The 12446-nt window shown below is 36.9% G+C and overlaps 1 protein-coding gene and 1 pseudogene across 2 annotated transcripts in view; one reads left to right on the top strand and one right to left on the bottom strand.

Annotated features, from left to right (window-relative positions):
• Positions 1–11832, top strand: part of LOC150082353 (chitin deacetylase 1 pseudogene) — a 164716-nt pseudogene extending 152884 nt beyond the window's left edge. The window contains exon 2 of the transcript XR_016547319.1: positions 10413–11832. The product of XR_016547319.1 is annotated as a chitin deacetylase 1 pseudogene (transcript). The remainder of the gene's footprint in view (positions 1–10412) is intronic.
• LOC150082354 (glutamate receptor-like) lies at positions 2265–6479 on the bottom strand. Its single transcript, XM_090380492.1, has 7 exons — positions 6397–6479; positions 5292–5379; positions 5020–5175; positions 4732–4876; positions 4340–4569; positions 2626–2885; positions 2265–2499 (listed from the first exon to the last, which is right to left on the bottom strand). Exons 1-7 carry the CDS (start codon positions 6477–6479, stop codon positions 2265–2267), a joined length of 1197 nt encoding a protein of 398 aa, XP_090236618.1.
• Positions 11833–12446: the final 614 nt, after the last annotated feature.

The raw sequence follows: 12446 nt of genomic DNA, 5'->3' as shown, positions 1-12446 counted from the left end.
TTTTACAGAGTTCTATATCATCGCAAAGTACCTTGGCGGAGTTGAACAAACGTTTTGGAATCGTCGCACATAAATTCACAAAGGGGGTTTAAAAAGGTGACACAAGTAACTACAGACCTGTTAGTTTAACTTGTGTTCCGGGGAAAATAATGGAGTCACTGGTTAAAGAAGCATTGCAGGATCATCTAGACAAGACTGCAGTAATAGTTAAGACACAGCATGGGTTTGTTAAAGGGAGGTCTTGTCTGACCAATTTGATTGGATACTATGATGTGGTCACAGAGGAACTGTATGTCAAAAATAATTTTGATATCATATACTTGGATTTCAGGAAAGTTTTTGATACTGTTGCACATGGAAGGCTGCTGTACAAATTGGAGAGGTATGGCATTAAGAGTAAGTTGCTACATTGAATAATGGGATGGTTGAGTGGGAGACGACAGAGAGTGGTAATCAATGGACACTGCTCTTCATGGACAAATGTTATTAGTGGAGTTCCCCAGGGTTCGCTGTTGGGGCCATTGTTGTTTTGTATATTCATCAATGATATTGATGAAAGTATATCAGGATTAACGTCCAAGTTTGCGGATGATACAAAGGTTGGCAGGGTTGTTAATGACAGTAAAGACAGCATGCTACTGCAACCGGATCTAGACAAGTTGGGCAAATAGGCTGAGAAGTAGCAACTGAAGTTTCACATTGACAATTGCAAAGTACTGCGTATGGGTAGCGATAACCAAAGAGAAACGTACCAACTATGTGGTACTACACTCAGGGAAGTGGAAAGCGAGAAAGACCTGGGAGTAATTGTGCAGTCAAATATGAAGTTCGCTGAGCAGTGCAGACGGGCTACCAGGGCAGGTCATGGAGTCTTGTCAATAATATATATAGGAAATTTGCTAGTAGGGAGAGGGAGGTGATTATCCCGTTGTACAAGGCAATGGTCAGGTCACACCTAGAGTACTGTGTACAGGTCTGGAGGCCTCGTTTTAGGAAGAATGTAGAGTTCCTAGAACGAGTACTAAGAAGGGCAACAAGATTGGTGAGGGGGAACTAAGGGGTGCTGTTACCAAGAAAGGCTTAAATTCTGCAAATTGAAGCTCGTGGAAAGTAGGCACCTACGAGGTGATCCGATTGTGGTGTATAAGGCATTGAATGGGTTGAGCAAGCTGAATGCTTATGGGATTCTTCCCCTTGCCCAGATTAAATTGAGGAAACAGTTGTAGAATAGGTGTGCGGAAATTTGCCTTTAGACAGAAGGTGGTTGATCGGTGGAACAGACTTCCATCTTTTGTTGTGGAAGTTGATATCCTAAATAAATTTAAGGCCAAGCTTGACAGGCATTTGGAACGAATGGAGGGGTGAAATGGTTTTTTTTTTTTTTTTGGCTGATGCTGCATAAGCTTTCTTTCTTGAATCATATCCTCTACTAATGCTAATGCTAAGATACATATATTTTTAATTTTCCAGTAAAGTATTATTATAAGTAAAAAAGTACGTTCATTCATCATGGTGTCCAATTTCATCTTCAATTTCTGTTTGATTCACATCAGTGTAATTAATGATAAAACTGTTCTCTCATCCATCAAAAAATTGATAACTTTGATTTTTTTATGGAAAAAACCCACACCTAACGCGCAGTTCATGTTTCGTCTATAGCTTTGTACACCACTGGTAAATGTCCAAAGAATTTATAGCAGAGTTAATCGAACTGGACAGAGAAATTTCTTATGCATGGACACCAGAAAGAAATTTAAATCGAGTGATACATTAATTTATATAGAAATAAAATTTAAAGAAGTGGCATATCAAAAGAAAAATCAATAATAGATAATATATAATATAATGATAAATAATAGATAAAGAATATATAATAATAAAAATAAAATAAAATAAAATACAACACTAGAAGTTCGTGTTTGGTTTAAAAAGCTACTATGCTGGTTAGTTCAATAAACGTCGCATGTGGCGCCATCTACTAGTAATATACAACACTAATTTCTAAAAATGACGTCATATACTTTGTGGCATTTGATGTTATTTTTAAATAATGGTACAATATACTACGATTTAATATTAATTAAAATAAAATATTGTATTAATAAATATAAGTAATCAAGATATAATAAAATAGGTAAATATTTCGTTAAAGTGAAGGTAATTCAGAAGGTAATAAATCAGTTATAATAAAATAAATAAATAAATATAAATAGTTATTAAAAATAAACGATTATAAGAAGGTACTTCCCTCTTATATAGCATTTTTATTTTTCTCTTTTTCTTCGAACATGAATAAAGGAGAAAGCTTCAAAACACATGAGTATAACTGATGTCATCATGCCAGCATACAATATGTAAAAATCAAAATGAACATCACTTAAAGTTAACGCATTTAAGGTACTATGAATAGACACAGACATTAGCCTCTTCCTGCGTAATATAAAATTGCGATTATCCCGCCACCTGTTGACAATTCCACTTTCATCAAGGCGTTTAATTCTGTAATAAATAAATAAATAAATCAGATATAAGAAAAATATATGTAAAAAAGCAAAATAAATGCTAATTTTTATTATTATTTTTTTATTTTTGGTATACTAGGAATTAAAGATTCAGCTCACTTACATTCCACTTATTGGGTCTTTCAAGATGCTTCCCTTTTGCAATGCGACAGCTGTCTGCATGTTGCGTATTTTTTCCTTTGAAATAAGAAACATCTCCGGGTTGCTCTCATACAAAATTCCTGTGCTCACTGGGTCTATTGTAACCATACAGTATTTCTCTGAGAGAACTCGAGCTATTCCTGCTCCATTCGATGAAACAAAGTTGTTTTCGTTGCTGTCAATAAACTCACCAATCGTCTTTAATGATTCAAGTTGAGAAGCCTGGTGAGAAGTAAAAACAGATATGACAAACGAAGCTTAAAAATAAACACGTAGGTAATAAAACACTGAAATAAGCAAATACGTTAATAAAAAATTAAATATATCAGTTAAATTAATACAAAAAAGGAATAATTCAACCATAAATACTATATTCTACAAAAACATTGAACACAACATCGACGAACGCCTCCACAAAAGGGCACAATGCATTCAGTATCCATTGTTTCGTGATGTGGTTCTAGGGACGGGCATAATCGATTATTTCGATTATATTCATATCATTCGAATATGACAAATCATTCGATTATTTCGATTACACCAATATCATTCGAGATTCATTCGTTTAAACTTATATCATTAGAATGGTCCTAAACTATCCTTAGAATAAACAGAAGACTACATTTCACATCGGTAACTCTAGATTAAAGATGTCCAGGAACTCCTTCTACAAAAGAACATTAGCACGCATGAACAAGTTTGATCTGGATATGGCTGTGAAGAGGAAAGGTTTCAGAGAACTATTTGGAGTAGATTGAATGGCTGACAGATGAAGTTCTGGGTTAAATATGTCCTCATTAATTCGTGTGTGTGTGTGTGTGTGTGTGTGTGTGTGTGTGTGTGTGTGTGTGTGTGATGATGTCTCCTGCAGCTACCTGCTCTCTGTGATTTTCTTCATGGCACTGGACTTGATGTCATGAATACTTTTTTTTTATTTCCTCGAATTGGACTTTTCCCGTTTTCATTATATAAAGTGTGTTATTTTACTAATTATTTTTATGTTTTGTACAATCTTTGTTCTGTTATCTGTTTTTTTCTGCTCTATTATACAATTTAACTGGGCGTGTGCCTGTTGTGTATATTATATGTTAAAATAAATAAATAAATCCATTCAATTATACTCATATCATTAGAATGGTTCATTCAATTATATTCATGTTATTGGAATGATTCATTCGATTATAATCATATCATTATAATGACTTATTCCATTAGAAAATTATAATGGAATAATCGAATCAAATAATTGAAATATAAAAATCGAATGATCAGTAGTTGGTAACTACCCATGCGACCATTTCGATTACGAATCATTCGATTATGGAAATCGCTCAATTAAGTCCATCACCATTTGCTCCTCCACACTTACATTCATCTGCCGAATGCTTGTACTGTGCAATAGGATTAGTCGGCTAGGATTAGTTAGCCACAAGAAACACTCTGCACAAAAGTAAGATACCATCATTAACTGAAATGATGTCTGCCACGTGGCTGGTTGATCAATAGTTTCTGTACTTATAAATATATTTACCATCGCTCATTGCACTAGTTATGTAAGTATACAATGTATTGTCGTGTGACCAAAGAAAGGACCGAAACACCATGCCAATGCAGATTGGGAGGGGAAAAGCTCGACGTTATACGTTTAAGTCCATGCACTTCGTTTGTCTACTTACTTTCAAACCTGCAGTGGCAGCTGAACCTTTAACCGATCCACATATTATTCTCTTCTCTTCCAAAGCTTTCTGTAAGGCTTCTAGAGTGTCAATTGGTGGTTCATAAGCTGGGACCATCATCAGAGATGTAACTAGGCTGCTATAACTCGACACGATCACCACGACTGCAAAAAGCCATACTCCAACAGCCAACCGAGAGCATGTCGATGGAAATAGTCTTGTCCGTCCACCTGTCATTATAAAATCATCAAAACATGAATGAAGAAATCATTATTCTTAGTTAATTTCAGTGAAAAGAAAAGGAAACTGAAACATAAAGAATAATAGACAAAATAGTAGCGAAATTAAAAATGTCTGCAAGACCTTTTTAAAGTGAATAAAAAATCCATTACCTTTCATAAGGAGAAGCCCAAACAAAAACCAATAGAAATCAATGACACGAGAGATGCGACTTCCGGTCATCTGAGCCTCCTTTTGTCTAATCTTTTGCAGAATTTTTCCACTACATAAGAAGCTGATAGCAATCGCTATCCACACCTGAAAAGGTAGTTTTTAAAATGTGATGAAAATTTTTGGGGCTCGTTGAACAAAAACGAACCTTTTCAATATTAAAAGGATACATGTATGGTCTTTACAAAATAACAGGCCTCTTCATCCCCACAAATCGGGATGTCACTTACCCACATACTAAACGGTCCAGCAAATACAGAATAGTTAGACATTCGGTCAGGTATCTTTGTTACAAATACGACATCCAGAATGCTGTAAGGAACTGAAAAATCAATGACTTCCATCCTTTGTGAGGTTATAGCAACCATTGGTGTAAAGTGAATCTCCTGAAATAAAAATATCGGTAATATTTGAAAAAAATTGGTTCTTAACTTTTTAAGGCCTAATCTAAGTTATATGCAAATAGCACTAGCAATAGTCCAATAACTCTTTCAAATAATACCTTTTTCAGAAGTAGTCCAATCACTCCCACCCAAGTACCGTTTTTCAGTTTCTTTCCATGTGCTGCTTTTCCTGGAACAAATTGTGCTCTAGAAAATTTCAATAAAGATAATTGGCATGCGATTAAAGTAGCGAATGTCACTCTGAAATGAACTTTTCCACTTTAGATATCATTTGAAGTATCATATTAAATCTGGAGATATCATATTAAATCCATCTCTTCATTAACAGTCGCTTTCTAACGCGCACAAATAAATATTTCATTCCACACAGCTAAGGTTTTTTTCCTTCATTACAACTATAGCTGGGAATAAAACAACGGGTGGCTCCAGGTCACTCACTAGGCCTCTTCCACAGCGTTAGCATAGAACTGGAAGCGAAGTCAGTGACTTTGAGTTACCCGTTGTATTTTTTCCCTTTTAAATTGACAACAATTTAATTTAGGTTCTATTTACATTTTGAACACTAACACTACCTTTTAGTCATTATAAATGTTTACAGATGTAAATAAGTCCAGTTGTTACTCTGAAGCTACCATAGACCATCTGTCGGCAGCTGGTGCCTTGGAAAAACAATGCAATCGGCTCTTCACTGTCCCAAAATCTAAGGGCAAATGTATTCTGAGGTATTATTTTGGAACCTTAGGCGAACACCTAGTTAGCGTATATGGACTGCAAGACCCCATTCATGCTTGATATTGATCAAACATGTTTCTCATAACTGCTCATACACTTGGTATATCTCGCTAAAATCCGGCTCACCTTCAAGTCCCCGTGGGTGTCAGATTTTAAAGAGTTACTGTAGCAAGCTGTCAATTCACATTAACTGTTCGTTAAGAAAAACATTCTGAGCGGACAATTTATTGAATACAGTTCCATAATACCGATTACCTCCATTTTATAGTCCAGAAAACTGTATACCAACTGTTCTACCAATAAATACAGAATCCCTAGGTATCTGCCCACCCGCTTTTTATACTAGAAAAAGAGTAGTGTACCTAATATAGTGGTCACTCAGTGTAATTATAATTCTTACAAATACATTTTCTCAAAGATTAAGTTTTTACCGGTAGAAGGTGATAAACGATCACCCACCGGCATTCTTACCTGAGATCTAGTTTTTCTGTAATAGCTGTTATTAAACTGGTGGTTGAGTCCTCTCCAAAAATATAAGTGTTTGATGGAGACATCTGCGAAAAGAAAACAAATGTAGAACGCTACGTAACAAAATAATAAATAAATAAACAAAATAAAATTCAGGTACCAAAAACTGACACAGTTATGTTTAGTTTTCAAATTTTTAGTTGAAGAGAATGTATGGCCCATGCCGGTCAAATATTGTAATACAATATTAACTTGTTTCAATGCTTGAGAACTTTACATACCATCAGCTGGACATCTTTTTTTTTTTTATATATTTGAACACTTTTGAGAAGTTTGGCAATGACAGTTGACAGCCAGAACAAGATGGACATCCTAGCAGGATTGTTTAATGGCATCTTGGTTGCTGAGTTGATTTTTCTGGGTCTCTTCCTTCTGTTATTACTGCATTATAACCATTGAATTTTTAAGCAATTAATAGAATTACTTAAACTTTTTCTAGCAGGTTGTTTGCACTGCAGAAAGAATTTGATGTCAGTCTGTACAATTACCCCTAGATCTTTTTCATACTTTACTACTTTGGGTTTGGTACTAACATCCAGGTGGTATGTTATTCTGGGACTAACATACCACCTGGTATGTTAGTACCAAACCCAAAATCGTCTCCAGAGAACACACGCAATTTACAGACTTAACACATACGGCGCAATATGGTTAAGTCCATTGTTTTTCCTGGTAGAGAGGTTAAACTTACAGATCTGCAGTTACCCAATTCACCCTTTGAACCGATCTTGTAAATAGGAGATACATTTGCACTCTCCAATCCACTGGTGCCTTCAATTAAAATTAGTCCATTCTGTTAGTGTTCTACAAAAGGAACTTTTTAAACTGCACGAACACTGTTTCATCCAAATTAGCTTCTCTGATGTCCCTTTTTTTGTGTTCAAAAGTTACAGACTGTACTAGCATCGTATACAGGATCTAATTATAATTTGCATTTAGGGTTGCCAAAAGAAAAACAAAATATTGTTACCGCATAGCAGTTTACTTCCTCCTTCACCCTTGTCATTCACCAACATGCAAATTTGCAGAAAATGGTTGCACATCGACGGTTTCTGCTAGGTGTCGTTGTTGTGTGAACTGTCTATATAAACTACAGCCCAGAGAAAGGGAGTTATCGTTCTCGCAGAGTCAAGATGAAGTCGTTTGGAGTGCGGAATTCTTTTACTGTTATTTTGTTGTTGGTCGCTTGCGGTGAGTATTGTGGATTAGTATTATTAAAACTAGATATTTGTAAGAAAGTGAAATTTATATGGAGGTTTTTGTCCGGAAGGAACATACCTTCTTTAGTCAGTTTTTCGAATATCTGATTCAGTTCATTTAGCCGTTGATAATGGCAGCATGATTGGAACAATACTGAGCAAGTCATGCAGCCAGTAATCAAAGAAAGAAAGGTAACGAGTATATGGATTTTAGAACTTAAATTTATCTTTCTTTGGATTTCCTGGGAAAGAACCAACGAAGGCAAATTCTGTCCTGACAGAATATCAAAGTTATGTTTCTACCTTAATCACTCTCAGGATTAGTCTTTCCATAATTTCTAACAAATTAAGACTTTCTCCTTTGTGAGGGGACACTATCACGCTACTTAACGCGATTAGTATCTTCCAGTAAGGTTTTAGATTTAATAATTCCTTGTACTTTAAGATTAACCCGTTTAAAGCAATCCATTTTTGCAGCAACAAATGCTACCGTAATTCTTGTTAACTTTTTATATCCAGAATAGCTTTTTTCTAAGGAAAGCTTAAGCAATTATGGAAGTTATAATTGCTTTAATTCTTTTTCTGCCCACTATCTCGAACTCTGAACATGTTTGTTCAAGTGGCAGATCTCAAGAGAATTCTAGTATCTTACAAACCAAATTGCTTTGGCCTTCTGTTGCCAGTATGGTATCTGACATTGCGTTCACTTTTAAATCTAGGCGAGATGATCTGTGTACTCTTCCCCACTATTCTCCATCTTGTTATTCTCTATTTTATATAGAGTACTATGATTTGGCAAACGCTTGTTCGTCGCTTAACGCAAGGCGAGCAAAAGCGTTCTACTCTATTTCCACATCTCATCTTGGATGCCATGTCTACACTGCAGTACAGCTTTGGTTTCGCTGCGTGAGTCTCGTAGCGACTGCCAAACTCCCCTCGAGCATCTGGGTGAGAAGTGACCTTAATTGACTTGATTTATCGTCGATTGGTTTCGTATTTAAATCGTAAATGTCTGAATTAAGATAAACTTCTCTCAGACACCACAGAAGCCTCTTTCTTAAATTGAAAGAACGAGTGAAGTTGGCATAATTGCAATCTTCATATCACCAAGTTTATGGAATAAAATTGCATTTACTTTTGTAGTATCATGACAGTGGAAATCATCGCACTAACTGGAATACTTGTAGTTTTTACATCACTAACTACGCACTTGGCAATCCTAGCATTCTCATAAAGCTATACTGATCAGTCAGAACTAATCAAATTCTTTTATTCGTATCTCAGTATTAACCTAAAGCTTCAGGTCACACTGCCTGGGCCAGCAGTACCTGTATTTTTCCTCGAGGTGAAAAACGCCCACCGATCACTCTACAAGCATTATTAAAATTTATCCCCGCACGCAATACCGATGTAAATCGTATTCCATTATCTCCAAGCAACTTAACTATCCCGCTTTCAGAACTTTAGAAGAATTAGCGATCTAAAATCGCTACGAATTTAGATGTATACGGGCACCTCATTCCTTATATCTGGAATACTGTCAAGACTTCAGTCTTCAAGTACCCTTGAAGACTTGGTCTTCAAAATATAACCGAAGTAGCTTACTTTTGCTAACTCGTGTTGTCATTAGTAGTGACAATTGATGCAAGCTTAGAGCATCAGCCAAAAAACTCCTCCCTCCAAAACAGTTGATTCTTGAATTAAGCCATAAACTTCCACACTATTCCAACAATCTGCTGGCTAAAGGCGAACTTCTGCACATCTATTCTTCAACCGTCTTAAAAGTCGAATTTTTGCTCCCTCGTGTGTAGTTTGAAGAATCCCAAGCGGAGATGGGAGAAATCCCAGGTGCCGTCTGACACGCTCATACCTTATGAGCTTGCTCAATCAGATCACCTTGCAGGGTGCATACTAGTCCTGCTTGGTAATAGTTCCCTTCGGAAATCTTGCCTTTAGCTGTGCTCGTTCCAGCAGACCTACCTCTTCCTAAAATGAGGCCTCCAAACAACGTGGCCTGACCATGGCCATTATACGATGGATAATGACCTTTTTCTGCTAGAAATTCCTAGAACACTGAGTTGTCCTGTCTGAATTGCTAGTAACATATCCAACTACACAATTACGCAACCCTAGGTTTTTCATTTTCCACCACTCAGTTGGTACGTTACTCTTGAGTTACTGCTACCCATATGCAGTGCTTTCAATATTGAACTTCAATTGCAACTTATCTCATCTTCCTAACTTTACTAGATCCTGTGACACTGTCATTAACCAAGCTTTGTATCATCTGCAGACTTTGGCATTAAGCTTCATCCCTCGATTTATATTATTGATAAATATAAACTACGGGCCGAACACTGGAGGATTCCACTAATAACATTAGGGCACTGTCCATCGATTACCAGTCTTCTCCCACTCAACCATTCCTTCATCCATGCAGCAACTTGCCGTTAATGCCACACTGCTCCAATTTGTGTGAAACGGTAAAATTTTCCTGAAATTCAAATAAATTTTTTGCATAGTAGTATCCAACTAAATTGATCAGACAAGATTTTTCCCTTAAACCATGCTGTCTGAAGCAAATTGCAGCCTTTCACACTAATTTGAGTCAAGCGACTCGGAAAATGAGTTGTTCAAATTTTTTTCAATTAATGATCATTAATCACTGACTAAGCTTTCTATAGCTTAATACGAACATTGAATTTAATTCTGTAAAGCTAGTTTTCTTTTAGTTAAACTAAACGTGGTTTTCTTTTTCAGCGCCATCGGCCGAAGCAAGACGTTCTGGTAGAAATGAAGACAAATGCCCTCAACCAGAAGGATTGTTTGCAAACCCAACTAACTGCAGGAAATTCTACATCTGTCATAACAGTAACCCATATGACTCCATCTGTCCAATGCCTCTGTACTTCGATGCCATAAAGAAACACTGTACCTACAAGACACCAGATCTAGTTTGTGGACCAGTAGAACTCCCTCCTATAACTACAACAGAAGATCCTCTGCAAGCAACAGTATGTAATCCAGAAACTTGCAATTTACCCGATTGTTACTGCAGTAAAGATGGAACACAGATTCCTGGATCCCTCCTAGCGAAGGATACCCCTCAAATGATTCTTATGAGCTTCGGAGGAGCTGTCAACATCCTTAACATCGAAACCTACACTTCCATATTAAACAGCAGCCGATTAAATCCTAACAAGTGTCCAATCCGGGCAACTTTCTTTATACCCCATCAATACACTAGTTATGTTCAGGTCCACCATCTACATGCTGCTGGCCACGAAATAGGCATGTTATCAATCAGTCAACGAGAACCAGAAGGATGGTGGAAAGATGCATCGTCAAGCGACTGGAGTGAAGAGGTAATCGGAATGAAAGAAATAATCCACACCTTTGCCAATATCTCTCGCGAAGATCTTCTCGGTATGCGAGCACCGTACTTGAGTCCCGGTGGTAACGACATGATGCAAATGGCTTACGATTATATCCTAGATTACGACTCCTCCATAGCTATTTCTCCTTCCCGTCAACCAATCTGGCCATACACCTTGAACCACAGAATTCCTCACAAGTGTCTGCGTAAGTGCCCAACCCACTCTTTCCCTGGAGTCTGGGAAATTCCACTCAACTCCTTATATGAAGAAAGTAGTCCTGGCAGCTCCTGTGTCTTGGCTGACCAATGTGTCCTTCCAAGCGACGAAGACGTAGTTTTCGACTTCCTCATGGAAAACTTTATCCGTCATTACACCACCAATCGTGCACCATTGGCTCTAAACTTCCACGTGACTTGGGTTAATGACGAAGCCAAAGTTAACGCCTTGGAAAGCTTCATCGATCACATTCTCTTAAACTATCCTGACGCGTGGTTTGTAACGATGCAGCAGGCTCTTCAGTGGATAAAATATCCAACAGAAAATGTCAACATGACAAGCTTTACTCCCTGGGATTGCCAGATACACGAAGCAGCTTGCTACCAGAAAATGTGCATCCTGGATATGGCGGAAGAAGACGAAACTTACTACATGGAAGTGTGCGGTAGATGTCCTCCCAGGTATCCATGGGTTGGAAACTTTCTCGGCCAGGTTCAATTTGATATAGAAGAGGTAACTGTGCAAACTGACCTCGGGAACGAAGCTTAATAACAAATTTGTCTAAACTCGTTTCAATATTATCTAAAATGTTTCTTGTTTTTATACATATGTTTACAACTTCGCATCCTAAAATATACACTAAGTGTTATTTCTGTTATTAAATTTACCTAATAAAAGTTAAACTTGTTACAAGAATTGGGTACTTTTTTATTCTAATATCTTAAGTGTACTAAACTATTTAGTCAGACTTGAATATATCATTATTTATTCAAGTGTCCACAACATGAATGTTTCCAGCAACCACTTGCTCTCCAATTAATCAGATTTTTGAGTCGCTGGAGCCATAAAACTTCTTTGAGCCTCATCAAAGAGTAAGGATTCGATCAGCATTTAATTACTCAAATTAATCCTTAATAAGCACCTCTATTTCCAGAATAGTCACACTTGCTGGTCCTTTTTGAACTCAAAACGATATATCCACACTTCTGTTTTGTTGATTCTTTTCTGTATCATAGCCTGAAATATCAGATACAGTTCCTTAAAAAGAATAGTGTTTTATTCTTTTAAGGTAGATAGCGCTACACGAGAACGTTATTATTAGCTACGTGGTGCAAGGAAGCCTGAGGCTTATGCTGCACCAACCAAAAAAATTTTCTAAATTACCCCGAGAGAGAAGTAGAGGGGAATCGCCAAGAAAAAG

This window comes from Mastigoproctus giganteus, chromosome 8, assembly GCF_048544385.1.
Source record: "Mastigoproctus giganteus isolate SK-2022 chromosome 8, ASM4854438v1, whole genome shotgun sequence".
Classification (NCBI taxonomy): domain Eukaryota; kingdom Metazoa; phylum Arthropoda; class Arachnida; order Uropygi; family Thelyphonidae; genus Mastigoproctus; species Mastigoproctus giganteus.
This window is presented reverse-complemented; position numbering and strand designations above follow the sequence as displayed.